The 26345-nt window shown below is 63.5% G+C and overlaps 2 protein-coding genes across 2 annotated transcripts in view; both read left to right on the top strand.

Moving 5' to 3' along the window:
* The window catches only part of LOC140661214 (hemicentin-2-like), a 37057-nt gene extending 13601 nt beyond the window's left edge, over positions 1-23456 (top strand). The window contains exons 26-69 of the mRNA XM_072883033.1: positions 3649-3773; positions 3943-4102; positions 4469-4750; positions 5350-5517; positions 5685-5798; positions 5993-6079; positions 6582-6773; positions 7206-7379; positions 7775-7888; positions 8181-8323; positions 8499-8649; positions 8873-9091; positions 9337-9450; positions 9518-9705; positions 9892-10017; positions 13659-13689; positions 13787-13977; positions 14055-14136; positions 14421-14557; positions 14677-14818; positions 15018-15165; positions 15397-15524; positions 15642-15798; positions 15918-16039; positions 16264-16428; positions 16517-16624; positions 16713-16847; positions 17143-17277; positions 17399-17589; positions 17983-18196; positions 18384-18518; positions 18589-18779; positions 18867-18948; positions 19081-19350; positions 20138-20287; positions 20505-20642; positions 20837-20958; positions 21054-21291; positions 21414-21476; positions 21563-21691; positions 21817-22146; positions 22397-22516; positions 22767-22893; positions 23011-23456. Coding sequence (XP_072739134.1) covers positions 3649-3773; positions 3943-4102; positions 4469-4750; positions 5350-5517; positions 5685-5798; positions 5993-6079; positions 6582-6773; positions 7206-7379; positions 7775-7888; positions 8181-8323; positions 8499-8649; positions 8873-9091; positions 9337-9450; positions 9518-9705; positions 9892-10017; positions 13659-13689; positions 13787-13977; positions 14055-14136; positions 14421-14557; positions 14677-14818; positions 15018-15165; positions 15397-15524; positions 15642-15798; positions 15918-16039; positions 16264-16428; positions 16517-16624; positions 16713-16847; positions 17143-17277; positions 17399-17589; positions 17983-18196; positions 18384-18518; positions 18589-18779; positions 18867-18948; positions 19081-19350; positions 20138-20287; positions 20505-20642; positions 20837-20958; positions 21054-21291; positions 21414-21476; positions 21563-21691; positions 21817-22146; positions 22397-22516; positions 22767-22893; positions 23011-23353 — 6881 coding nt within the window. The 3' untranslated portion in view covers positions 23354-23456. The remainder of the gene's footprint in view (positions 1-3648; positions 3774-3942; positions 4103-4468; positions 4751-5349; positions 5518-5684; positions 5799-5992; positions 6080-6581; positions 6774-7205; positions 7380-7774; positions 7889-8180; positions 8324-8498; positions 8650-8872; positions 9092-9336; positions 9451-9517; positions 9706-9891; positions 10018-13658; positions 13690-13786; positions 13978-14054; positions 14137-14420; positions 14558-14676; positions 14819-15017; positions 15166-15396; positions 15525-15641; positions 15799-15917; positions 16040-16263; positions 16429-16516; positions 16625-16712; positions 16848-17142; positions 17278-17398; positions 17590-17982; positions 18197-18383; positions 18519-18588; positions 18780-18866; positions 18949-19080; positions 19351-20137; positions 20288-20504; positions 20643-20836; positions 20959-21053; positions 21292-21413; positions 21477-21562; positions 21692-21816; positions 22147-22396; positions 22517-22766; positions 22894-23010) is intronic.
* LOC140661235 (hemicentin-2-like) lies at positions 202-3010 on the top strand. The gene is made up of 8 exons (XM_072883084.1): positions 202-208; positions 428-523; positions 642-818; positions 1144-1298; positions 1656-1779; positions 1969-2144; positions 2403-2490; positions 2841-3010. Exons 1-8 carry the CDS (start codon positions 202-204, stop codon positions 3008-3010), a joined length of 993 nt encoding a protein of 330 aa, XP_072739185.1.
* Positions 23457-26345: the final 2889 nt, after the last annotated feature.

Below are 26345 nucleotides of genomic sequence, written 5' to 3'. Positions count from 1 at the left end.
GGAGGGGTAGGGTCACTACCTTAATCTGTTGGGATCTTGCTCTTTGCCAATCTCATCCTGAGGCCGAGAGCTGATGGCCACTGACACCGCAGTAAACCATAGCACCCATCCTTGATGGGAGGAGGGTCTACTCCCAGCCCCTCTGGCCAGAGCACCCCTGGATGCTGACTTCCCTGCCCTGGGAAGGACGAATATCTCATCATGGGGGGCAACAGATCTGCTCGCTGACTTGGGGAGCAGCAGTGGCACCGTGTGGCGATGCAGTCCCCTCCCTGAGCAGGGAGCAAGCCCTGGCCCCTGGCCACTGCTCTCCCAGGACTCGGTGCGTGCCGAGAGCCCCTGGTGAGCCCGGCCGTGCCCCACGGCACTGCACTGTGCAGCTGGCTCGGGCCGTGCGGAGCCGATGGCTGTGCGTGCTGGGTTGCAGTGCCTCCGAACATCGAACCCAGCGCAGTGGACCTGGCTGTCCTGGAGAACGGCACGGCGTCCCTGGAGTGCCTGGCCTCGGGGCTGCCTGCTCCTGGTGAGCTGGTCTTCTGCCTTGGCTCTTGCTCACGCGTCCCTGTGGCTTTCCCTGCGTCCCCTTGGCGAGAGGGGTGGCCGCATCGCTCCTTACAGCTCGGCTCCCTGCTTCCCTCCAGACGTTGCCTGGTACAAGGGGCATGAGCAGCTCTCGGCCGGACCGGGCCGGACCCTGTCCAGGGATGGGAAGCGCCTGGAGATCCAGCGTGCCCAGCTCTCCGACGCCAGCAGCTACCGCTGCGTGGCTTCCAACGTGGCCGGTGCCACTGAGCTCTGGTACAGCCTGCAGGTGACTGGTGAGTCCGCGGTGACCAGGGGAAGGACTGAGGCTGCCTGAGAACTGGGTGCTTCCCCACCACCCCGGCACGTCTCGTGTGTGCATGAGACCAACGGGGCTGTCCCAGCCCTCAGGACGTGTCCTTGGAAGATGGCTTTAGCAGAGCCCCTGTCCTCTGCCCTGTTTGCAACTCCAGCCATGCAATCCCCTGTGTTCATCCCAAATAATGTCCTAGAAAACCACGGCCCCATGGATGGGTATTGCCTGCTCCACGCCGTGGTATCTCCTACCCACCCCGTCCCTTTTGCACCCTGCTCCTGGTGACATTTCTCTGCCCCCCCCAGTGCCCCCGCGGATCACAGCCGGCCCCAGTCCCCTCACGGTGGTGGTGAACGAGCCGGTGATGCTGGAGTGCGATGCCACGGGGACCCCAGCTCCGGTGCTGCTGTGGCTGAAGGACGGCAATCCGGTGCCCAGCGTGGTGGCGGGTGGCCCGCAGGTGAGACAGCTCCTGATGGCAGGGGGCTCACTGGGGATGTCCCTCCAGGAAGACGCTCCTTCTCCTTGTTCTGGCTTTTAAAAAAACTATTGCTGGAGCTGAGCAGGTGCAATGTTGCCCAGACCTGCCCCATGTTTGGTCCGTGGGAGCACGGACCTGCCCAGCCCTGCGCTGGGCTTTCCTGCTGTGAAGGGGCATGGATGAGCAGAGGGTCCCCAGGATGTGACGAGGATAGGGTCAAGGCAGGCTTATGCCCACCCATCCCTGTTCCTGCGTGCCAGCTTGCAGCCCCGCTGCCTGTGAGTTTCTCTGGTTTTGTGCTCATCTGGGCTCTTTCTGCATCTCGGGGAAGCACAGATCCTCTCCGGCGGGCGCGTGCTGTCCTTGCCCACCGCTCGCCTCCAGGACTCGGGGACATACACGTGTATCGCCAGCAGCGCCGTGGGGGAGGACAGTCGTGAGGCCGCCCTCGAGGTGCGGTGTAAGTACCCCCGTGCATCCCCAGCCCCTCCTCACCAGCACGGCTGTGGGCTTAGAGGTGATGCTCGGGACGATGGGGCTGCTCCGCCATCTCCTTGCAAGCGCACAGGGCTGTGGGGGACCAGCCCTGGGGAGGGGTACAAAAAGGGGTGGCTTGGGGAAGGTGTTGCCCTGTCGATCTGTTTTCCAGTGCCCCCCACCACCCTGGGTGAGGAGGAGAATGTCTCTGTCATCGTCAACCAGACGGTGACCCTGGAGTGCCCGGCCCCTGGGGTCCCCCCTTGGGGGTCCCGCTGGCTGAAGGATGGGAACTTGCTCACACCAGAGCTGGGCACGGAGCTGTCTGGCGGGGGGACCCTGCTCCAGGTGACGTTGCAGAGTATTGCAGGGGATGGGAGAGGAAACGGGGCTGTGAAGACCTCCATCTCCCCCTTCCCACTCTTGGGAGAGAGTGGGTGCAGAGGCAGGGGTGTCCCTCCGCCCTGCCCATGGCTCAGCACCATTCCCACCCCTCACACTCATCCCATCCCTATGGCTTCTGCTGGCACAAAATCCCCCCACGGAAGGGCTGCGTGGGTCCAGCTCTGCTGCAGAGCATCTTAGTGTCTCTGCTTGCTCCGGCAGATTGGGCGAGCCACTGTGCAGGACGCAGGCAGGTACACGTGCCAGGCACCCGGCCGCCCAGAGAAACACTACAACCTTGATGTGTGGGGTAAGGGCCACTGCAGCTGAAGTAGCCCATCGGGGCAAACAGTGTGTGTGAGTGTACATGCACACTATTATATACCATTTGTTTATATGTATAATGCGTACCTGGGGTAGTTGACGGGCTTGGAGAACGCTACGCCCAAAATATTAAAGCTCTGCAAAATGATGGAGCTGGAGGTGGTAGGGAATCCCCACCAGAATGGGTGTCAGAGGGGAAAAAGCCAATGTTTGCGTGAGTCTTGCGGAGAGACTTCAGTGACGACGCAGAAGAGGGGTCTTTCCAAAATTTGGGCAGGAAAGTGAAGGGGGTTCCTTGCCATTGCCAGGGCTGCTCTGTCCTTTCTTTGCTCTTAGTGCAGCGGTCGCTGCAGGTGTCATCCCCTTCTCTCCCCCTGAGTCGGGATGATGCCAGCGGTGGTTCCCAGGCTGCTGCCAGGACGGGCACCGGCTGCTTTTGCTCGCTCGATTCGAGCATCTTTGCAGCCTCCCGGCCCGTTCAGCACGTCCGCAGCGCCGGGGGCTGAGCCAGGGCCTGGCTTTTCTCAGGAATGCTCTAGGCCAGTTGGTGTAAGTCCTGCAGGCAGGTGGCCAGGGAGCGGAGAAAATCCAGTTCTCCTGATCCGGGCTTGTTCCTGCGATCCCTTCCCAGGGAAACATTTGCACGTCTGGCGTCCTGGCTCGGGTGGATTGTTTGGGTTCTGCTGTTTTTGTTTTTCAGGGGTTTCTGGGTGTTGGGGTTTTTCTTCTACAAATTGATATCCCTCATGGGAAGGAGTTACCGTTTTCCATCCAGCTGTATTTATGAGCAACTGAGAACAGCATCTGATAATGGAAAGAGTTAGGTAACCTTCCCAGTGAGCAGAGCTACCTAATAAGGCTGTGTCTGGCCAACCTGGGCTTGGCTTGCCTGTGTGGCTGGCGCAGGATGCCGGTCGTCCTCTGCTGTAGGCCACGTGCAATTAAAAGCATCACTTGCTTAATAGCTGGAGATTCCAGATTATTATTTCCACATGGAGCCAGTGCAGGGGAGGCCTGCCGGTTCTTTGTGCAAAGCCCAGCGAGGCCGCGGGTGGTGTGTAGCCAGCAGGACAGAGCTCCGGCGGGGAGCTGCCCCTTGTCCGGTGCCATCGGCAAGCTGCTCCTCTCCTCTCGTCCTCTGCAGTGCCCCCGTCCTTCTCCTCGGCAGAGCCCACCGCAGTGTCCGTGCTGGAGGGGCAGTCTGTCAGGCTGGCCTGCGAGTGCCACGGGATCCCCTTCCCCACCCTGAGCTGGCAGAAGGACGGTAGGGTCCTGCTCCTCAGCCTCATCCCTCCCCACACATGTGTTGGCCCACCAGACAGATGTTGGTCTCCGCAGAGCAAGGAGTGCTTTATGCTGGGCAGTGTCCAGCTTCTGGGTGGGAACTGGTCCTGCTGGGAATCTGAGAGAGGCTGTTGTCCGCTTCCCGGCAGGTGAGCCCCTCTCTGACCACCCCGGGAGCCTGAAGCTGGTGTCCACAGGAGGGAAGATGCTCTACATCGAGAAGGTACGGCTGGTGGACAAGGGGACGTACACCTGCGAGTGCAGAAATGCCGCCGGCAGCAGCAGCAAGGAGCATCGCCTGGAGGTGCATCATGGTGAGCTGGGGGGCTCCAGAGACACAGAGGACCTGTGGGGGTGACTGAAGTGGAGGGGTGACATGATATCTCTCAATGCAAGGTCCAGCTGGACCCAAAAGTTCACCGCCATTGCCCGCTGCCTTGGGTGTTTGGGAAAGGATGCTGCTAGCTGGGTTAGCTTTGCACCTCCAGGTTTCCTCTTGGCTCCAAGCTGAGTGCAGCTGGTTTTCACTCCAGCAGCCCAACTGCACTAGTCGCACCGGCTCACGTTTGCTTCACCCTCCTGCTGCCGCCATCCGCACCGATGGTGTTTGTATATCCGCTTGCGTACGGCCAAGGGAGCTGCTACAGCATCGCCCCCACCCCGTGTCCCTCTTCCTGCAGCACTGCGGAGGATCCAGGGCAGCAGCAAAGCCCCGAGGAAGGTTTCTGTCATCAAGGCTGGTGAGACGGTTTTGGAGTGCGAGGCCGTGGGGACGCCACCGCTCACAGTGACGTGGGTGAAGGACGGGCAGCCTGTGGCCGGCGGGGATGGACTCCTGCTTACGGAGCAGGGGAAGCAGCTGCGCATCCCCAAGGCGGAGGTGGCCCACGCAGGACGCTACGCTTGCCTGGTGGCAAGCGTGGCGGGGCAGGAGCAGAGGGAGTTTGACGTTGCAGTGCACGGTAAGGGTGCGGGACGGGGCTGGTGGCTGGGGGACGTGGATGCAAGCAGGCTCAGGAGGGCGGTGATGTCCCACTGCACGTTCAATGCAGCATAAGCACAGAGATCAACCTGACACGGAGCAGATCTTGGACAACCCAGCACATAGAAGGTCTTGGGTCGGAAGTGGGATGCTCCAGGCAACATAGCTGTAGAACTGGCTCCATCAGGCAGGAGTCTTTCCAGGGTCTTCAGAGCAGACCATCTCGTACTTTATAAAGTTATCTACTTTCAAGGATTTGGGGAAACGTCATGGGTCAAGGTACCAAGCACTTGAGCTGGAAGAGGCCTGAGGTGGCTCAGGGTGTGTGGCCAGCTTTTAGCATGGGCTTGGGGTGCAGGTAGGTGGCATATACTTGCTGTGGGTCACCTGTGCCATAACACCTTCAAGGCCGACAACTTCAGATGGTGCTAATGGTCCTTCTGGGCTTGTGTCCTCAAACTGTATGAGCAGGAGGGTGGGAACAAGCCGGGTTTACTCAGTTTGCCCCCTTTGCCTTGCTCCTCTGCTGTCTCGGTGGCTGCTTTGCAAATGGATGTCCATCCTTTTCTGTCTCCCCAGTTCCTCCTGAGTTCATTCAAGGATCAGGATCAACAACCAATGTCAGTGTGTCTCTGCACAGAGCCCTGACACTGACTTGCGAGGCCACTGGCATTCCCCTGCCCACAGTCACCTGGTCCTGGGACGGCTCTCCCGTCACCCCCAGCAAGCACATACATATGCTTTCAGGTCAGGGATGAGGCATGGATTCTGTGAGAGGTGGGAGCTTTGGGAACTCATTTTGCCCCAGCGCCGATGGGTTTAAATGCCGCAGAGCTCCAGCCCTGCAGGAAGGCTGCTGGGATGGGCTGGTGCCTGGATCAGGGCCCTGAGACCTCTCGGCTCTGTGCTTCCAGGGGGCTGGCTGCTGAGGCTCTCCCGTGCACGAGCCCAGGATGCTGGCCATTATTCCTGCCTGGCCAGCAATGTAGCTGGGGAGGCCAGGAGGCATTTCCACGTGGAGGTCCTAGGTAAGGAGGAGTCCTCCATCTGCTGCAGGATTCCTGGTGGGATTTCAGAGCTGCACCCTTGCAGGGACAGTCATGAGTTAAGACTGGGCATGGTGGGAGCTGCAGTGCTGGAGTCCTTCATGCCTTAGCATGTGAGCTCGGAGGCTCGGCGAAGCTGGCCGGCTGCTGAGGTCCCCGGTGGTTTGTGTTCCTAGTTCCTCCCCACATTGAGAACGCAGGTGAAGAAGAGACCATCAAAGTGCCCGAGGGCCACCCTGTCACCTGGTCCTGCCTGGCTGCAGGTGAACATCACATGGGGAGTGGAAGTGGTGTAAGCCAGTGGGGGAATGAGGCTCAGGGACCTGAGTCTCCCTTTGGGGCGTGGAGCAAATGGACAGCTCCAGTCGATGACATGAAAATAGCTGAAATCGTCTGAAGAGCTTTTTTGGGATAGTTCCTGGCTTTGCAGTTGGGCTGTCCGGGAAGCGCTGGGGAGGGGACGCCCACGCAGGGAGCTTGTTCCACGACGTAAGCTCCAATCTTTCCCAAACCGAGCGAAAATTCCTCTAATCTGGTTTCTCCTTTAGTGATGGGAATAATTAATCACCTCCTACTCAAGACAGTTTTCTTTCTTCTTGCTGGCTCATCCAGCAGCCTCTAAAAAGCTGATCCAGATCATGATAATTTTGGATTTGGGCTGATGTCCCTTCTTCCCAGAAAAGCTTCAGTGCGGTGACCCCGATCAGGCTGCATGCATGGAAAAACTTTGCACGAAGGCCAAAACCTGCTTTCCACCCTGCACAGGCAACCCCCAGCCTAAGATCAGCTGGCTGAAAGACGGCCACCCTCTGCCCAGTGGAGACACCTTCTCCATCTCCCCTGATGGCTCCGTGCTCCACATCCCCCGAGCCTCCCTGTCTGACGCTGGCCGCTACTCCTGCGTGGCCTCCAGCTCTGTGGCAAATCAAACCAAGCACTACCTGCTAGATGTTTTGGGTATGAGATGCCTTTGCATGGAGGCGAAGTCTTGGGTGTGAGCAGGGGACATGGACTTAGAGGGCTTTTTAATTTCCTGGCCCGGGTAGGTGGTGAGGATTCTTGAACCCTACTGCCAGCAGCATGGCATGAGGTCCTGGACCTGCCCCAAAGCCTTCGTCAGACCTCCTGGATGGGCATAAAGGGCCCATCTAGTGCAGGATCCATCTCTGATGGTGGCTGGTGGGAAGGGGGAAAGCATCCTCTGTGTGCCCTGTGCTTTTGGAGGGCAGAGTCTGAAGCTGGGCTTGTGCTGTGCGTGCTGTGCATTTCACATGCTGTGATCCAGTCTAACTCCCTGAACTTGGATCATGCTCTCTGGTGGGGGGATGAAGCATCAGGAAGCCTAAGTGGGTGCTAATGCTGATCTGCCATGCAAACGTGTGTCTGCAGCCAGTCCTACCTCTGCTGGAGATGCCCGTGATGCCACCACAGAAGAAGTCACAGTGATCATCAACAACCCCATCTCTCTGGTCTGCGAGGCTCTGGCATACCCATCTCCCAACATCACCTGGCTCAAGGACGAGGTTCCCCTCAAAGCATCTAGAAACGTCCACCTGCTCCCTGGTACTGTGCTGGTGTCCACTGGCTCTGCATGACCATGGTGGCTCCTTGCTGCATGCCCGGGGGAGTGGGGCCTTTTCTGGGTCTGACTGCGGTCCAGGGCAGTGGGATGGTGAGAAGTCATTGTCCTGCAGGACCCGAGGGGCTCAGGCCATCAGGTGGATGCTGCTCTTTCAAGTGCCCCATCATCTGATAATAGCTAGAGCCTCCTTGGCAGCATCAGAGAGACAGCACTGGTTTTTGTAGGCCTGGAAATTGGGCTCTAGAAGAGCATTAGACCCACTCAAGTCAGGCTTGCAGGTGATCAGCAGGTCTCTTAAGATGCCTTCTTGTGCTGCATGGGGATAGACAGCTGTGGCTGTGAGTGGCGACCCTCTGAGGAGACCCCCTTTGCCCAGGTGGCCATGGGCTGCAGATCCTGAATGCCCAGGAAGAGGACACGGGCACATACAGCTGCATCGTGGCCAACGAGGCTGGGGAGGCTGTGAAGAACTACTCCGTGAAGGTCCTGGGTGCGGGAGCTCTCCATGTCCTTCCTAATTCCTGAAGCGACCCCACCAATGTAACCGGGCCAGTGCCCCTTCCTTCCCTTCCCGTGCCTTCACTCCGGGGAGCTGCACCTCTTGTAGCTGGTGCTCATCACGCACATATCAGCATGTGGCCCCAAAAAGTCTCTGGTCTACCCTGGGGAGGGCAAAGGGGTCTGTCTGAGGGTGCCAGCAGCACCCCAAGGTGCTGATTAGGGCAGAGCAAGAGCTTTGGGGGCTCTTCTCTCATCCCAGCTGTGTCGTCTCTCACCACTAGTTCCTCCTTGGATTGCCAGAGATGACCCTTTGGGGCAATTTGCCATGAAAGAGGTAAAAGCCAGGGTCAACAGCACGGTGATGCTGGAGTGCGAGACCTGGGCTGTGCCTGAGCCAACCATCCGGTGGTACAAGGACAAGCAGGTGAGGTCCTAGCTGCAACCAGGGAGGAGCTGCTGGTTTTGGGGACCCTGCCAGATGGATGGAGTGGGAAGATATCTTTTATATGACTGGTTGGGCTCTGTCCCACTCCTGGGTGTGTAATCCTCCTCCTGTCCTTCTGTTTCTTCCCTGCCTTGGGGCTGGGGTCCCTGTGCAGCTCCTGGAAAGCACCGGCCACCTCCAGATCCTTAGCGAGGGGCAGGTCCTTCAGATCAAACCAGCTGGCGTCTCTGATTCGGGGCACTACACCTGCGTGGCCACCAACGCTGTGGGTGAAGACAACAGGGACTTCATTGTGCATGTCCAAGGTGAGCCCTGGGCCAGTGCCTGGAGCGGTGGGTGTCTCAGCAAGAGGATGGGTCCTTAGTGGGGTTCCTTCATGGGAGCAGAGCAGGTTGAGCAGGAAGAGGGTTTGTATCTGCTGGAAGATGGACATCTCCTTGGCCCTGGTCAGGCCTGGGCAGATGCTCTGGTTGCACCTGGGGGTGCGAGTCCCCATTCCCCACAGCTGACCACAGCCTGTCCCCACAGTGCCGCCCCTCTTCCAGCAGCAGACAAGCCTCAGCGAAGCCCTTGAGATCTTCTACCGTGAGGAAGACCAGGACGGGGAGGTGACGGAGCACCGGCAGGCCATCCTCAACCAGCCCACTGCGCTCTACTGCGACACCAGTGCCATCCCACCCCCCCGGCTCACCTGGTACAAGGACGGGGAGCCCCTCTCCCCCAGCCCGGGGGTGCTGATGCTGCTAGGTAATGGGCATGGACCCTCACTGTGGGGTTTGGGAGAGGTTTCCTGCAGCAGCTTTGTGGGTTGAGAGCATCCGTAGCATGGAGGAGGTTGGATCCTGTCCCCTTGCTCCTGCCAGCATGCACAGCACCCGTGGGACCTGCGTGGTCACTGGGGCTGCATAGGGGTCTGTGCACAGCGAGGTTGGAGGGGACGCTCTGACCCCCTGCAGAGCTGTCCCCTGCCCCAACCCTGCCCTGTGCCGCAGGGGGCCGGGTGCTGCAGCTGCCCGCGGTGCGGGAGGAGGACGCGGGCAGGTACACCTGCGAGGCGGCCAACGCGGCGGGACAGGACCGCCTGCACTACGAGCTGGAGGTGCTGAGTGAGTACGGGGCCGGGGAGAGGAGTGGACGGAGGTGCGTGGCAGCCCCGTAACAGCCTGCTTCCAGCCGCCCCGGCCATCCACGGTGGCGTGGAGGACCTGGCTGAGGAGGTGACAGCCACCATCAATGGCACCGTCCACTTCAAATGTGAAGCCACCGGGCACCCGGTGCCCACGGTGACCTGGCTCTGGAACAATGTCCCCGTTGTGGTCAGCCCACGGCACCAGCTCCTGGAAGGCGGCACGGTCCTGCAGGTCGGTGTACCCCTGGGCAGGGTGGCTGTGCTGGGAGGGGAGGGGACAGGTGGAGGGGACAGGGCACTCTTCCCTCCCCAAGGAGGAGGCTGCCCTGGTCTTGTCAGGTGCCAAGGTCCCCGTGGGAGCCCCAGCAGCTTCCCAGCTCGGGGCAGCCCTCAGCGAGGCTCTGCTCCCCCTTTGCAGGTGGCCGCGGTGGAGGCGGGTGACGCTGGCAGCTACACGTGCGTGGCCGAGAACCCGGCCGGGTCAGCCGAGAAGCACTTTGCCCTTGCCGTGCAGGGTAAGGCATCCCCAGCGACCGTTCCCCAGGTCGCTGATTTACCCTCCTCCTCCTCCTCCTCCTCCTCTGCCAGCTGGAGTCTTACGTGGCCCCTGGACCGCGTGGCTGCCTCTGTCCCCCCGTGCTTGTCATGCTCTTCCCGTGCGAGGAGGTCGATGTGCCGGCACGCTCCAAGCAGCCGAGATGCTCGGTGCGCGTTTCCTCCTGGGGAGAGCTCGGCCTCCACAGTGATGGTTCCCCTCTGGCACTGTCTTTTGGGGTGTGCCGGAGCAGAAGCACCCCAGATCATGGGTGCAAACCCTGAAAGCATCAACGGCATCGTCAATGGCAGCATCTCGCTGGTGTGTGATGTCCAGTCCCACCCCGCTGCAGACATCACCTGGTACAAGGATGGCCGTGTCCTGCGACTCGGCGAGGAGGTGACCGTCACCCCAGGTATGTTGGGATGAAGAAGGATGACAGCCTGTCCCCCAGGGCTTGGCACGGCCACCGGCTCTCGATGGTGGGCTCTAACTCCCCTAACCTGCCCTTCTGGATGCCGCTTGCGGGACTCGAGCTCAGACTTTCAGCCATAACCACACGCTAACGACATACTGCCGAGCGATCCCTTCTGGAAAGGACCAAGGTTGCATCCTGCAAACTCTGTGCTGCTGCTCCCCGGGAGCTCAGCACCCTTCTCTGCTCTGCACAGTGAGGCCTCGGACCTCAAAGAGAGACTTTGATGGTCAGACACCTCTTGCATGGAGCTTGGCCAGCTGCTGGGGGACGGGTCAGCTTGCCGGCACGGTGGCCTGGACTCGGTCCTGGCTCCAGCCTGCCCTGACTCCCTGCTCTCCACTTCTTCCAGGCTCGCGGGTGCTGCAGCTCCCTCGCCTGCAGCTTTCCAGCTCGGGCACGTACACGTGCGTGGCACTGAACGCGGCCGGCTGGGACGAGAAGCGCTTCATCCTCGCCGTCCATGGTAAGTGGCGAGGGCTCGGCCAGGAGCTCTGCCCTCCGAGCGCACGCCGAGGAGCTGACGGCAAACCCTGGTCTGTGCGTTCCTGCTCACAGATCCCATCCCCGCTCCTCCTCCCCAGGGCCCCCCGGCATCGAGGACCCGCAGCAGGAGACGCTGGATGCTGACATGGGGAGCCTCCTCGTCCTGACCTGCCGAGTCACCGGTGTGCCCGCGCCCACTGTCACCTGGCTGAAGGACGGGAGCCCGCTGGGTATGTGCACAGGGGGACGCTGTGCCAGGCTGCCACCCCGAGCCTTACCACCACCCCGCCTGAAGCAGTCCTGCCTCAGTTTCCCCATTTCTAATCCTGCTGCAAGAGAACTGCAGGGTGCCACAGGGGAGGAGGCAGAGCACGGAGGGGCTGGCATTTTCCCTGCATGTTTTTAAGAGGCCTCAGATTTGTTCCTGAGGCTGAAACAATGGGATGTGGGCATGGGATGTGATGGAGATGGGGGGGTGAGCTCTCTGAGTACCAGCCCTTGGGCTACCTGCTGGAACGGGGGTTTGCCCCCAGACCAGTGCCTCTTTTCTCCTGCAAAGCTCCAGCAATGCACGGTGCAAACACTCTGCTCTGCAGAGCCCCGACCTCCGCTTTAACCAAGTCCCCAAATCTGGGTCCTGGGGGTGGGAAGGAGGGAGTGTGACCAGGTGCCTGGGGAGGGCTTGGCGGAGGAGCGCTGCTGCAGCCCCCTTTGCCCCGTCTCCTCGCAGAGAGCAGCCCGGAGCAGGGCCTGGTGTCTGGGGGGGGGCAGCTCCAGCTCAGCCCCCTGCAGCCCTTCCACCAGGGCCGATACACTTGCCTGGCACGGGGCCCGGGTGCCGAGATGCGCAAGGACTTCATGGTGCTGGTGCGAGGTAGGGCTTCCCCAGGGCGGCGGGGGTCCCCGCAGGCTCTCCCTCCCAGGGGAGCCTTCCTCCCCCTCCTCTTCCTCAGCCTCCCTCTCTTCTCGGTGCAGCGGCACCCCGGATCGCCAGCGCGGGGGTCCCCAGTGAGCACAGCGTGCTGGAGGGCAGAGGGGTGAGGCTGGAGTGCCGGGCGGAGGGGCAGCCCACCCCCCAGATCTCCTGGCTGAAGGATGGGCGGCCTCTGGAGCTGCAGCCCCCTTCGCGCGCCCGGTGAGTCTGGGGTGGGGGGAACCACCCCACGGGCTAGCCATGGCACAGCCCTGTCTGTGCCTCAGTTTCCCCATGTGCAAAAGAGCAGTGCAAGGCGGGCTGAGCTCTGCTGCTTCTTCCCTGTCTCCCTGCTTGGGCTGGGATGAGTCTATCCCAGCTGCTTGTTGAGGGGCATGGTCCAGGGTTAAGCCCTGGTGTCCTGGATGGTGCTGCAGCCTTGGCATGGTCACTCTCACCCTGGCAGGGTCCCAGCTCCTCTGCCGGCCTTGCAGCCCACCGCAAAATCTGCAGCCTGGGTTGTAACCAAGCACAGAGCATCTCTGCCCCATGGGCACTTAGGGATGGACATGCTGGTCACTGTCCCATTCTCCCTGCCCAGGATGTCCCTGGACGGCAGCTCCCTACTCCTTGAGGGGCTCCAAGCCGCCGACTCGGGGGCATACACCTGCCTGGCCCAAAACAGCGTGGGCGAAGACGCACGGCTGCACACGTTGAGCGTGCTGGGTGAGCGGGGCTGGGGCCCACGGGGCAGCACCGGGGCCACCCACCCCCGACAGCCCAGTCAACACCTCTGTCCCCTTGCCCAGTCCCCCCCACCATCGAGAGAGGTGCTGACGACTCGGAGGTGGTCCGTGGCGTCCTGTCCACGGCAGTGACACTGGAGTGCCGAGCGCGGGGTTCCCCTCCACTGCACGTGATCTGGCTGAAGGACGGGCTGCCCCTGCGCCTCTCCCCCCGCGTCACCCTGTTCTCGGCCGGGCACGTCCTCCGGTAAGAAGCGACCCTAGAGCGATGCTCGGCCGCAGGCTTTGGGGCTGGTACCCAGGTTTGCGTGCTGGGATGGCCACAGCTGCACCCCGAAGGTGGCTGCATGTCAGTGTGGAGACCTTGGGTGGTGGTGGGGGACCTGGAGCTGATGTCTCCTCCCCATCCCCATGCCCCACTCCATGGGGTAGGATCTCCCAGGCACAGGTCTCCGACGCTGGGCTCTACACCTGCATCGCCTCCAGCCAGGCAGGGGTGGCCGATCGCAGCTTCGTCCTGCAGATACGGGGTACAGGGCAGCTGGGGGTCTGGGGAGAGCAGAGCGCGGGGGCACCCAAGCACCAGTTTTGCTGGCAGAGCATACGTCGTGCTTTGCAGCTCTGTTTCTAAGCAGGGTCCTGAGCCGGCCCTCGGCCGCCGGGGTGGGCTCGGGGAGGACAGAGCAAGGTGGGACCTGCCTAAAAGCAGTCCCAGAGCACCCTGCAGAGAGGCTGAGCCACCTCTGGGTGCTCACAGGACACTGGGGAATCGCCAAACCCCTCCCCAGTGCCCCCTGTCCTGGAGAGTCCAGAGAGCAGCGAGGAACAGATGGTGGCCGAGGGCTCCGACGTCACCCTCACCTGCGAAGCCACCGGGTCCCCAGCACCGGCGGTGACCTGGCTGAAGGACGGCGAGCCCCTGGCACGGCAGAGCAACCAGGTGCCAGGCGGCCCATGGCTGAGCCTAGTGGCCGTGGGGCCAGCCGATGCGGGGGTGTACTCCTGCCTGGTGGTGAACGAGGTGGGGGAGGCCAGCAAAGCCTTCCACCTCCTGGTGACGGGTGCGTGTCTGCCCCTGGGGATTTGGGAGGGACAGACGGCCAATTTTTTGGGAGCAATGAGGGGATAAGCCCACCCGCTGTGCCGTGCACCTTGCAGAGCCGCCCCGAGTCGAGGCTGCCCTCCATCCCACCGAGTTGTCCATCACCGTGGGCACCCCTCTAGAGCTGACGTGTCTGGTGACGGGTGTCCCCATGCCCACTGTAACCTGGGAGAAGGATGGGCGGCTGCTGGCAGGGCCCTGGCTCGTGTCGGGGAATGAGAGCACCCTCCACATCGAGACCACTAAGGTAGGGGCTCCTCTTTCTTCTCCCCACCTCCATTTTCTTTTGATGCCTCAATTTTTCCCTCTCCTGGCTTTGCGTAGGTGGCCGACGCTGGCTTGTACACCTGCCTGGCCACTAGCCCTGCTGGGGAGGACAGCAGGACCTTCCATGTCAGCATCCAAGGTAGCATGGCCCCAGTGGTGCAGCAAGGAGGGTGCTAGCAGGGGGTGCTGCGGGGTGGTCAGAGCTCCGGGGGACCAGAGAGCTGGAGCGACCCCTGCATCCCTCCTTGGGATGGCTGGGGTGCGGATGGGGAGAGCGGTGGGGGCTGTCAAGCCTCCAAACGGGGTTCTGGAGCACAGTGTGATGGTTCTGCAGAGTGGGGGGCTATGCATGACTTACGGGGACGGGTATGGGGGTGCCCAACCCACGTCGCACCCCCTGACCCACCGGCATGCGTCCCACAGCACCTCTCAGCATCGCGAGCGTTGGAGAGACCTACAGCATCACTGCTGCGGCAGGGGGACAGCTCATCCTGGAGTGCCCTGAGGATGCTGTGCCACCCCCCCACATTGAGTGGCACTGGGAGGGCTCCCCACTGCGGGTACGTGTGATGGGACAGTGCACGGGCAGGGGCTGGGATGCACCTTCACCAGCCCCATCGTGCTCGTGGCGGGGGTGATGCGGGGAGAGCTGCTGACGGGGGCTCGCCCGGGGCGTTAGGAGGATGACCGCAGGCAGGTCCTGGCCGAGGGGCGCTTCCTGCAGATCCGGGCCGTGAGGGCGGTGGACGGCGGGAAGTACAGCTGCAGGGTCCCCAACGCACTGGGGGACACCAGCCTGCGTGTCCAGGTGGAGGTTCACGGTGAGCAATGATGCTGGTGGTGAGCACCAGCTCCGTCCCTGTTAGGTCGGGGATGTGCGATATAATGGGGTGCCCTAAGGTTGGGGTAATGGGAAGGGAGGGTTTGATGGTGCCCAGCCAGTGCTGGGCTGGGCTGACACGCTCCGTTCCCTGAGCCTTGTCTCTGATTTTCTGTGGTGCCGGCTGGGCGCTGCCGCAGTGGCCCCGGAAATCCAGCCGGGCCCCAAGGAGGCGAGGGTGCTGCTGAACGGCTCGGCGGTGCTGCCGTGCTGGGCGGAGGGGTGGCCCGTGCCCCGGGTGACATGGCGGAAGGACGGCCGGCTCCTGCCTCTCCGTGGCAGCAACAGGTACCGAGGGTCTGCGAGTTGGTGGCACCAAAAGCTGGCTCTCGGATCGTGCCACCTTCCACATCAATAGGCGTTTTGGCATGCTTGGAGTAGAGAAATCACTGTCACTGTCCTGCCGTGAAGGGCTGTGCTCTGTCCCTGCGCCAGCTCAGCAGACACGTGCCACCTTCCCAGCCACGCATCCCCGTGCGTTGCAGACCCCCATGGGGCTCCCTTGCTCCCCCTCCCCAGGCTGCAGCTCCTGCCAGGCGGCTCCCTGCAAATCAACCCTGTTCAGGTCCAGGATTCAGGCTATTACCTCTGCATGGCATCCAGCCCTGCTGGCTCCGACCGGCGAGGCCTGGACCTCCACGTCCTGGGTAAGCAGAAGAACCAAGTGGGATCCCACCTGGCTCAACGCACCACTGCTGGGCTGCTCTCATCGGTACAACGATGTGCTGCTGTCCTCTGCTCATCACTGCCGTGCCCTTCCGCAGTGCCTCCCACCATCGGCCCCGGGCCCTCCAACCTCACCCTGATGGCTCAGCGGCCGGCTGCGCTGGGCTGTGACACCTGGGGATCCCCCGAGCCCCACGTCAGGTGGGAGAAGGACGGCCACCCCCTGAACCCGCACCTCCCGCCCGGCACCTACAGGTACCCACGGCACCAGCCGCCTCGCCCGCCGAAGGGTCCTGCAGTAGGGTGGGGTTTGCCCCCTCTCGCTGCTCCCCACGGGGCAGGGGCTGACTCCAACGCGTGCGCTGCCCGTGCAGCTTGCAGTCCTCGGGGTCGCTGCTCATCGCCAGCCCTGGTCCCCAGGACGAGGGGCGGTTTGAGTGCATCGCCACCAACGCTGCTGGAGAGGCACGCAAGGTCTTCCTCGTGTCCGTCCACGGTGAGCTTGTGGGGGCTGTGGGTCTTGCTGAGAGTGGCTTTCCTGGGGTCTGTCACCACCTCGGGCATGATGTGGGATGTGCTCCAGCCCCCCTGGGCTTGGGTCCCCTTTAGAGGACTGGGCAAGGGGGGAAATAGAAATACCTGTGCCCATGTGCATGGGGATGGGATCCCCTTCAGCATTTCCATGCAGCCCCGCTCACCTCCCTCCCTCCGCCTCTCCAGTGCCCCCCACTATTGCCGATGACCTTACGGACGTGGTTGTCACCCGGCTGTCCCCCGCAGTCCTCACCTGCTATGCCTCTGGCGTGCCCCCACCCACGGTGTCGTGGAGCAAGGAGGGGGCTCAACTGGGCAGCCGAGGAGGGGGCTACCGCCTCCTGCCCACAGGTACAGGCACAGGGCGGTGCAGCCCCGGTGGGGCGGGGGGTCCCTGCCAGCCCTCCCGCTGCCTCCCCTCTGCCCCTTGTCTTCCCAGGGGCCCTGGAGATCAGGCAGGTGCTGCCTGCACATGCTGGCCGCTACACCTGCACGGCGAGGAGCGCTGCTGGCACAGCCCGAAAACACCTCCGGCTCACGGTGCATGGTACACGCAGCTCTCGGGGCTCCCGCTCCCTGTGCCTTGGACCACCTTGGGGGAGCCCCGGTGAGCAATACTTCCCTGCCGCTCGCAGAGCCCCCCGCCTTGAAGCCACTGCCTGGCATGGTGATGGTGATGGTCAACACCAGCACGGTGCTGTCCTGCGAGGCAACCGGGGTCCCCCGGCCGGAGGTCACCTGGCAGAAGGACGGTGTCAGCATCGCTGGAGGTGAGCGGGAGCCCACTGGAGGGTGGCAGAACCCAGGCTGCCTGCCAGCCTTTGTCTGGGGGGAGATTTGGGTGCCCGGAGGTTGTAGGCGTCCCGGCAAGGTACTGGGTGGCACTATGCATGGGTCCTCCTGGCTGCCATCCAAGGTGGGTGCAGCGGCTGCTGGAGCCACTCCCCAGGGACCCCCCAGAAAGGGACACTTCTGTAGGCGAAGCAGTCCCTGCACACCATCCATCTGCGTCCCAGCGTGGCCGCGCTGCCCCGTCCTGCCCTTCATTCCTGCCCATCCCCGCAGAGCCCAGGCTGAAGGTGCTCCCCAACGGGCAGCTGCATATCCTCCAGGCCTCCCCAGGGGACGCGGGCGCCTACCTGTGCGTGGCTCGCAACCCCTCAGGCACCGCTGCGGGGAGGACCAGGCTGATCGTGCAAGGTAAGGCAGGAGCGGGGCCCCAGCGCTCGCCCCCTCCTCTGCTGAGCTCCTTCCCCAACACCTTGCAGTGAAACGTGGCTGTCAAGGTGTGAGCGAGTCCCTGCCCTCCCGCCCCATCCAGTGCCCCCCGTCATCGCAGCCGGCCCAGCAGAGCTGGCTGTCCTGGAGGGGCTGGAGGTGCTGCTGCCTTGCACTGCCCGCGGCGTCCCCGAGCCTCGCGTGTCTTGGAGCCGGGAGGGAGCCCCGGTGCAGGGCGGCGGGGGGAAAGCCACCGTCCTGCCCTCTGGGGAGCTGCTGCTCTGGGATGTCCAGGTGAGCACCATCCCCTCCTGCAGCCGAGCTAGCTGTAAGGTCAGAGAGCTGGAAAACAATTGCCTCTTGCTGCTGCAAAGAAAGCCCAGGTTGTTCTGCACCCTGCCATGTCCCTGGGCTGGGGCTGGCAGGACGAGGTGTCACTTAGCCGAGCTACTTCCTGGCTGCTTTCAAAAATATTTGGCAGAGAGGGAGCCCTGTTCAGTCCTTTGCAACAGGCTGACAGGTTGGGCCAGGGTGAGTTTGCTAACGTGGGCTGGAAAAAGTGGCTGTGACCGAGCTGTGGCTTTTTGGGTGCACAACAGCCAGCAGAGATGCGGCCCAGCGAGGCAGGGCTGCAGCCGAACCCCAGGCCTGAGCCCCCACCCTGTCTTCCCCCCTTTCCCCGTGCAGGAAGGGGACGCCGGGAGCTATTCCTGCACCGCAGTGAACTCGGCCGGGAGGGCCGTCCGCTTGCTTTCCCTCTCTGTCCACACCCTGCCCACCTTCACCCGCCTGCCCCAAGACGTCACCCTGAGCCAGGGCGAGAGGCTGGAGCTGGTGTGTGCTGCTGCGGGCAGCCCCCAGCCCCGCATCTCCTGGACAGCCAATGGGCAGCCCGTCACCGGTGCGTGGCAGGGGGACCGTGGACGGAGGGGCAGAGGATGCTGAGCTTAGGGGGACGATGTGATCCTGGCTCCATCCCTGTCCTTTTTCCACCTTTCGGGGTCCCTGGGGTGCTGGCACGGCTGGCTGAGTGGGGTTATAACCAGCTGGTCCCTGTCCGTGCTTTTTGGGGGCTTTGCACCCCACAGACGGCGTGTCGGGGCAGAGCGGCCGGAGCACCCTGTGGCGGGAGGCAGCCACCCGCGCCGACAGCGGGACCTACATTTGCCGTGCCGAGAACAGCGCCGGTGCCATCACAGCCACAGCCTTTGTCTCCGTCAGAGGTAGGTGCCAGTGGGGAAACTGGGGTGCCCAGCCAGCCCTCCTCCTCTGCCACTCCTCTCCCTTCCCCAGAGGCACCCATCATATGGGGGGACCCCAGCACCTACCAGGTGGAGCCCCCCGGGGGTGATGTCCTCCTCGACTGCGATGCCCGGGGCCACCCCGCACCCCTCATCCGCTGGAGCAAGGACGGGGTGCTGGTGGTGGCCGGTGGGCACCTGCGCCAGCTGCAGAACGGCTCCCTGGCCATCCGTGCTGTGGGGGTGAGTGGGGTCTGGGGGGTGCCGGCGTGTTTCGGAGATCTTTCACAGCAAAGCCAAGCGTGGTGCTAACACCGTTGGTACCACCAGAGCGCTGACGCAGGGCACTACCAGTGTGTGGCAGAGAATGATGCGGGCACGGCGGCAAAGGTTGTCACCCTGGCCCTGCAGAGTGAGTGCTGCCCCCCTTTGCACCCTCCTTTTGAGGAACCCCCCAGCCCCCTGGACTCCCCCCCACCCCTGGGGAACAGCCCCAGCACCGCCGGGATGCTGCGGCGCTGCCCGCGTCCCTCTCCCTGCCCAGGTGCCCCTGCGGTGGCGGTGACGCCGCGAGTGGTGGCGGTGCACGCCGGGCAGCGGGTGCTGCTGCACTGTGCCGTGTCGGGGGAGCCCACCCCTTCTGTGGAGTGGCAGCGGGACGGGGAGCCGCTGCCCGAGGGTCCCCGTGCCCGCGTCCTGCCCAACGCCACGCTACTCCTGCCCGCCGTCAGCCGCCGTGATGCCGGCAGCTACTCCTGCCTCGCTCGCAATGCCCTGGGGTCCGCTGTCGCCCACGTCTCCCTGGCCATCCAAGGTGGGTGTCTGCCCTGGGGCTTGTGGGGCTTCTGGCTGGCTTGGGGGGCCTGCAGCACTGTTACACCCTGGGGTAAGACCTCCTACACGGTGGTTTGGAGGGATATTGCCTTTCCTTGCTTGCTCTAAATCCCTTGATTCACGCTCTGGTTTGCCCTCTCCTGTCTCTTCCACTGCTCATCTGAAGGTCTGAGCCCAGACAAACCCTTACCCGACCAGCCACCATGTGCCAGCCCGCACCCCCGCTTGCCTCTCCCCAGCCTTCCTGCATTTGCTGCCTGTGATTAAATTCCCATTTCCCAGGGGCTCTGCTAAACGCACAGGCACATCCTCTCCTGCTGCACCTTGGGGAGCAGGGGGCCAGGCCAGCCGGCAGCGTGGAGGAAGCGCCGGGTGCCCTGCGTGCATTCTGCACGGCTGCTGGCATTCTGCTGCTGGGCGCACAGGAGGAGAAGCAACTAAAAGCTTGGGGCTGGGGCCAGGACCGTGGGGGGTGATACAGTGCAGGGTTTGGGGGGTTTTGGTGCACATCGGTGAGCAAAAGGCACAGGGCCACACTGGCAGCATCCCCTGTCGACGTGGCACCGTGCTGCCCGGACCCGCGGGGTCTTTGGGGACTGTGCTTGCAGCCAAGCAGGGACGCTGCCTGCCTTGCTCTGGCTGCCTTCACCTCCAGAAAATGAGGTTTTTCTTGACACACAAATTACTGAGAAGGGAGACAGGGAAGCACCCCACTTTCCCATGGGAAAGCAGCCCCAATGCCGCTGCCCCTGTCCCTTTTGCCCCAGGGGAGCCGCACCGGGTGCGGGGCAGCCTGGTCGGTGCCATCAACGCCCACGAGCTCGGCGTTGCCGCCCTTGAAGCCAGCGTGCTGGATGACCCGCACTCCGGCACTGCCGTCGTCCAGAGCAGCATCGGCAGCATCCCACCCGCTGTGGGTAGGTCGTCACCCCCGCCCTCCCCCCAGGGATGATTTTGACCTGTGTCAGGTGAAAATCTTGGCGGAAAGATTTCTCCCCCCTCCCCACCCTCTCCCCCCAAAAGCAGCACCCTTGTCTGTGCTGTGCCCTATGGGCGAGGGGGGACCGGGGCGCTTGGGTGCTCCCTTAGGGGGGTGCTGGCTCCGGGGTGACACCCTTTCTCCCCCCCCCCCAGGGCCGCTGATGCAGGTGCTGGTCGCCATCGTCGCCCCCATTTACTGGTCCTTGGCACACGCTGGCAGGGAGGCCCGGAGCGGGTTCCTGCTCACCCGCGGCACCTTCCAGCACGCGTCGCAGCTGGAGTTTGCTACAGGTGAGGGATGCCAGGGGCCCCGGGCGTGCCGGGGGCTGCGGTGCCTGGTCCTTCCCGGCTCAGGCTCCATCATCCCCATGCACCATCCCCGGGGGGCTCAGCCCACTGCTGGGCTGAGCTTCGAAGCTGGAGATGGAGCTGCATTTGGGGGTGCCGTGGGCTGCTGCTCACCACTCCCCCCCCCGCCCCGGCAGGGGAGCTCCTGCGGGTCACCCACCTTGCCCGGGGCATGGATGCCACCGGCATTCTGCTGCTGGACAGTGTGATCAGCGGCTCTGTGCCGGAGAGCATCGGCGAGGCTGCAGTGCTGCTCCAGGTACCGGTGCTGCCCCTTCTCCCCGTGGGGCCACGATTCCCGTGCTGGGAGCCGGAGGGGGGTCCATGGTCTGATCCCCCCCCGCCTCTCCCCAGGACTTCAGCGAGCGCTATGTGCAGACGGGTGCGGGGCAGCTCTCAGGGGGCTCAGTGCAGAGCTTCCTGCAGGATGGGCGCATCATCCGTGCCCGCTGCAATCACACCATCGTGTACGACCCCTCCACGGGCCCGCATCCCCCCCGGGTGCAGCACGTCCGGGCCAGCGCCATCGAAGCCTCCTTTGACCCGGCCTCGGAGGAGCTCCGCTTCCAGCTCCGTGCCTCGCTTGATGCGGGTAACAAGGGGGCTCCCAGGGATGGGGACGGAGATGCTGGGATCCCGGGTGGCTGTGAGGGTGCAAAGGCCATGCCCCTGCAGTGGCATGTCCCTTCTCAGCCGTCTCCACTTGATTCCCAGGGGCCGACAGAGACCAGTGCCCCCCGGGATTCATCGTGGACCCTCAGCAGCTGTACTGCCTTGGTACGGACCTTCCCGAGGGGGGCATGAAGATGGCGAGGGGCACCTGCTGCACGGTGCCACCTCCCTGTCCCCTCTCCACTCCCCAGATATTGACGAATGCACCGAGGGCTCCCACATCTGCCGTTACAACCAGCTCTGCCAGAACGCTGCAGGGACATATCGCTGCGTCTGCCCTCCCGGCTACCGCTCGCTGGGTGCTGGCTGGCCGTGCTTGGGTACGAGCTGGAGTCTCAAGGGACACTACCTCGGGCACAGGGCGTGTGGCCACGGTCTCTCCCCTGCCCTGCTCCAGCCTCAGTTTCCCCGTCCAGCTGCAACTCCCCCGTCTTTCCTCCATCAGATGTAAACGAGTGCCTGCAGTCTCCGCCGCCGTGCACCTTTGAGTGTCGCAACCTGCGGGGCTCCTACGAGTGCCTGTGCCCCCCCGGCAGGACCCTGCTGCCGGGCAGCGAGTGTGGCACAGTGGGGGTGGATGGAGGGGGCGTGACGGGCAGCACCTCCCGGGACACCCCCTGGGACCCCTCCCCGCACTGGCTGGGGCCGAACAGCCCACGGGGACGGTCCTTCTACACCCAGCTCGCCCTCCGCCGGGTAGCGAAGGCTGCGGGGCTGGGTGCCCAGGTCCCCCCCTGCCCCATGGGCTTCGTCAAGAGGAACGGCACCTGCACTGGTGAGTGTGCATGGGGCGAATATCGGGGAAGGGCTTTGCAAGGAGTTTGGAGGCCACTTGGTGCCCAAAAGGCAGCTCCTCTGCCCATTGCTGCCCCGTCTCCCATTTTGTTTGCACCCGTTTGCGGGGTCGGGCTCTCCCCGGGCTTGGCTGTGCTGGGAAGGGGAGGCGAGACCCAGGCTGTGCCAGGGCAGTGGGCACCAGAGGGACCGATGCTTCCCCGCTTGGCTTCGCCCCCTCTCGCCCGCAGACCTCGATGAGTGCCAGATGCTGAATCAGTGCCAGCACAAGTGCAGGAACAGCCTGGGCAGCTACCGCTGTGTCTGCCCCCCTGGCTACCGGCTGCTGCCCAACGGGAAGACCTGCCACGGTCAGTGTGGGGGTGATGCCCTCACCCTGGTGGGATACCTGTGTCCTTCGGGGTGTGAACCCAGACCCCATGGTGCCCTCGATGTCATCCCTTTGGGGCTGCAAGCCTGGGCGCTTTCATCTCGCTGCCCCGGTGTCTGAGACCCCAGGCAGGGGGTGGGAAGGTGTCGGAGCTGGGGTTTGATCCCTGTTTCAGCCTGGGGCACATGGGCACCCTGGCACCCTTGGACCTGTTCCCTCTCTGCCTGCAGACTTGGATGAGTGCACGGAGGGCACGATCCAGTGTGGCTCGAGCCAGATGTGCTTCAACACCCGTGGAGGTGCCCAGTGTGTCGATGCACCCTGCCCGGCCGGGTACCAGAGAGGCTCCAGGCCTGGGTGAGTCGTGCTGTGGGGCCGGGGCTCCCCATCCCACACTCCTTCTTGCGGCACTGTGGACCCAGGTGTCCTGGCCACTCCTGACACCAGGCCATGTCCCCCCTGGCTCTCGTGCAGGCTGTGTGTTGGTCACTGCACCCCGGACTGCGGCTCGGCTGGCCCCCCAGTGCTGCAGTACCAGCTGCTCACCCTGCCCCTCGGCATCGCCGCCGGCCGTGACGTGGTGCACCTCGCCCCGGGCACTGCCCTCCGCTACCGCCCTATCTTCACGCTGCTGGAGCGGGAGCCCGGCAGCCCCTTCACCCTCCGCACCGAGCGGGGCCGCGGCATCATCTCCACCCTGCGCCCACTGCAGGACCCTGGCACCCACCGCCTCAAGCTGCAGGCGTTGGCCCCGGGTGGGCAGCGGGCACCCAGCATCTTCCTCCTCCTCATCTCTGTCGCACCCTACCCCTACTGACACAGCCAAGGGATGGGAGGGGATGCGGGGTCACATCTCCTGTCCCTCGCCACCCCACCCCTGGGGGCACGTGGCTCTGGGAGAGCTGAGCTTGCACCTTTCCTCTCCCCCCCTGGACCTCCCCCTGCCCCTCAGCAGCCCCTGCCTGCATTGCCTTCACCCGGGGCCGGTCCCTGACTCAGCAGGGCCCTGGGGGGGACAAGATGTCCCGCCAACCTCTTGCAAACAGCAGGTTTTGTTGCAACCCCACAGCTCGCACCGGCGGCCCCGGAGCAAACACAGCTCTGGGTGGCCTTGGCCGCGATCAGCCCCCAGATAGAGGGGGGGAGGGGATGAGCTGGGTGACAGCGGCTGGTGGGGACCCCACCGGGGTGCAGGGTGGGTCCCCCGGGCTGGGGAGGGCATGGAGCACCCTGACATTAACCACATATTAAATTGAAATAGCCTTGTGTTCAATTTTTTTTTTTATCTACTTGGTTTCTGTGTACACTTATTTATTTATGGTTTTGTTCCAAATAAAGGTGTTTTGTGGATAAATATCAGCCGTGGTTGAAGAAAGCAGCTTCCTTCAGCGTGCAGGAGGGGGCTGCCCTAGCAGCAGCCCTGACTTCCCCAGGGCTTTGGGCATCTCCCTGTGTGGCCTTGGACCATAGAAGGGAGCTTGTCTGGATGTGGCAATGCTAAAGGGACAATGTCCAGCACCTGAAGGTCCAACCCTGCCCCAGCCTCGGGTCCCTTGGTCAGCGAGAGCAGGATGCAGCCTTTGTGCACGTGGTGCAGGTGGGGGCTGTTCCCAAAAAAGCCGTTTCGGTCCTACTCCACCGCGCTGGCTGGAGGGACGGGGGTTGCTGGCCCTGAGCCCACTCCTTCCCAGGTTTGGGCCATTGGGTCTGATGACGGCTGTGCACCCAGGTGAGGGTGCCACGGGCAGATCCCATCACGGGAGCTTGCTCTTGTTGCATCCATGTGGAGGCACTGAGATCCCCCCAAAAGGCCCTGTCCTTTAGCTTAGGGGTTCCCCATTCCCCAAGGCCACGTCTGCTGCTGGTCTGGGGTCCCCTGGGGTCCCCAGGTGGTTTTGCCCCCCGCACAGCTCCCTGCCCCATCCCCTCCTGCCCACCCGGGCTCCCGCTTCTCATCCTGAGGGAGTTTCAAATAAATTCAACCTTCCCCGGCCATGCCGTGCCGGGGAGGAAAGCCGGGCGGTCACAGAGCAGCCGGGCACCGGCTCCTCTTTGCCCCCCCATTCTCTCACCCCTCGGGGCAGGTGGCTCTGTGGGGTCGGGGGGGGGCGGCACCCCCTCGGTGCTCTAGGGAGGGTGAGGAGGAGGTCAGGAGTGGGGGGACACGGGTGACAGCACCTAGAGGAGCCGTGCAGCGGGCTAAGGCCGGGCACAGTCTCCGTCCCGGCTCGGGGTGCGAGCTGTCCCCCCCTTTCTGCCCGTGTGCCCTGCGGGCAGGCGGAGGGCAGGGCCTCGCCGGGGGACGGTGCCCACGGAGGGGACAGTCCTGCGGCGGCTCCGCCTGCCCACGCCCGGCTATAAGGGAGGAGGAGGAGGCGGCGGATGCTCCAAGCACCGGACCGGAGCGCCGAGGGCAGCGGGCCCTGGGGAGTGGGTGAGTGCGGCCGTGGCACCGGGGGGGGGGGGCAAGGGGAAAGGGGGCCCTTTGCCTTGGGGGACCTGGCTCCCTGTCCCTGGCTGTCCCCTCTCCACCCACCCAAGGGTCTCCCCCACCCCTAGGCGCTGGAGAAGGGCTCGCTGGTCCCTGCAGGAGCAGGGCGGGGGGGTCCCAGCCCCTTCCCAGCCCCTTCCCAGCCCCGGGAGGTGCAGGCTGCAGTCAAGCCCCTTCTAGCTCCGTTTTGGCAGGGGGGGCTGTGAGTGAGTTCCATCTCCCCGACGGGCACCCTGGGCTTGGCCACCCCCAGGGTGGGGAGCTGGGACCTCGGCTGGCACCACCCTGTACCCTCCCCGCTCTGCTCTGGGGATGCTGAGGGGCAGGATGGGACCCCCACGAGGTGGAGGGAGGATGCTGAGGCAAACCCCAGCACCAGCGAGCCCATCCCCGCATGCCTCTGCTGCAGGAACCCCTGTGCTGCCTGCCCCTGTGCTGCCTGCCCCTGTGCTGCCTGCCCCTGCTGCCTGCCCCTGTGCTGCCTGCCCCATCCCAGCCCGCAGGCAGCACTCGCCGGAGCAGAGGCTGCTCTTCCAGCCCGGCTGACGAAGGCAGTTCCTCTCCTTACCAAAGTTTCAAGCTTTTTATTCCCCTCCCCTTTTATTTTTTTTTTCTTGGTTTTAAAAACAAAAGCACAGTGTTCCTGTGCAGCAGAGCAGCTGGAGTCACTCTGGTAAAAACCCTGCCCCAACTCACACGGAAATTGCTCCAGAATAATAAATAGGGCTGAGAAAGTCCCTCCATTCCCCTTCAGTGAACTTTGTTTGCACTGATTTATTACCATCTAACACCAAAACATTGGGGCTCTCCCTTCCTGGGCAGGCAGGCTTGGCACGAGCCCCGTTTCCGGAGCTGGAAATGCTGGATGGCCCCGCACCATTCCCAGGATGCGACCACAGGGAAAGGTGCCCCAGGTCCCTCGGGCATTGCACGGGCAGCATAACATGTCTGAGCAAGCAAAAGTTGGAGGTGTTTCCTCTAACCCACTGCCGGGCCACTCATGAAGTGAGTGTGCCCGGTCTCAGAGGTGCTTGGTCAGGCTGGCGGCTGTGACAGCGATGCTGGCGGCCGCAGCGGGGATGGGTTTTGGGGATAAAGGAGGGAATTTGCCCAGCAAGGAGCCGCAGGTGCAGCGTCATGCTTGGGCTGGGCCCTTTTGGGAACTGCAACTGGTTTCTTGTAAATGCCCCAGTGAGGAAGGGAACTGCACGGCTGAGCTTCCCTGGGCAGCAGCCCAGCTCGGCACACCCACGGGGCCCTGAGGGTAGGGAAACGCCAGTTGCACAAGCCTGGGTGCTGGGTGCTGCCTGCACTGCCT

This window comes from Ciconia boyciana, chromosome 18 (assembly GCF_034638445.1).
Source record: "Ciconia boyciana chromosome 18, ASM3463844v1, whole genome shotgun sequence".
Taxonomy (NCBI): Eukaryota; Metazoa; Chordata; class Aves; order Ciconiiformes; family Ciconiidae; genus Ciconia; species Ciconia boyciana.
The sequence above is the reverse complement of the archived record's forward strand: the minus strand, read 5'-3'. Positions and strand labels throughout refer to the sequence as shown.

Bases quoted from the DNA above. Each gene is read 5' to 3' on its own strand.
- LOC140661235 (XM_072883084.1), top strand. The intron at 524-641 runs GTGAGCTGGTCT...GCTTCCCTCCAG, and splicing joins CTCGGGGCTGCCTGCTCCTG to ACGTTGCCTGGTACAAGGGG. The intron at 1,780-1,968 runs GTAAGTACCCCC...TCTGTTTTCCAG, and splicing joins GGCCGCCCTCGAGGTGCGGT to TGCCCCCCACCACCCTGGGT.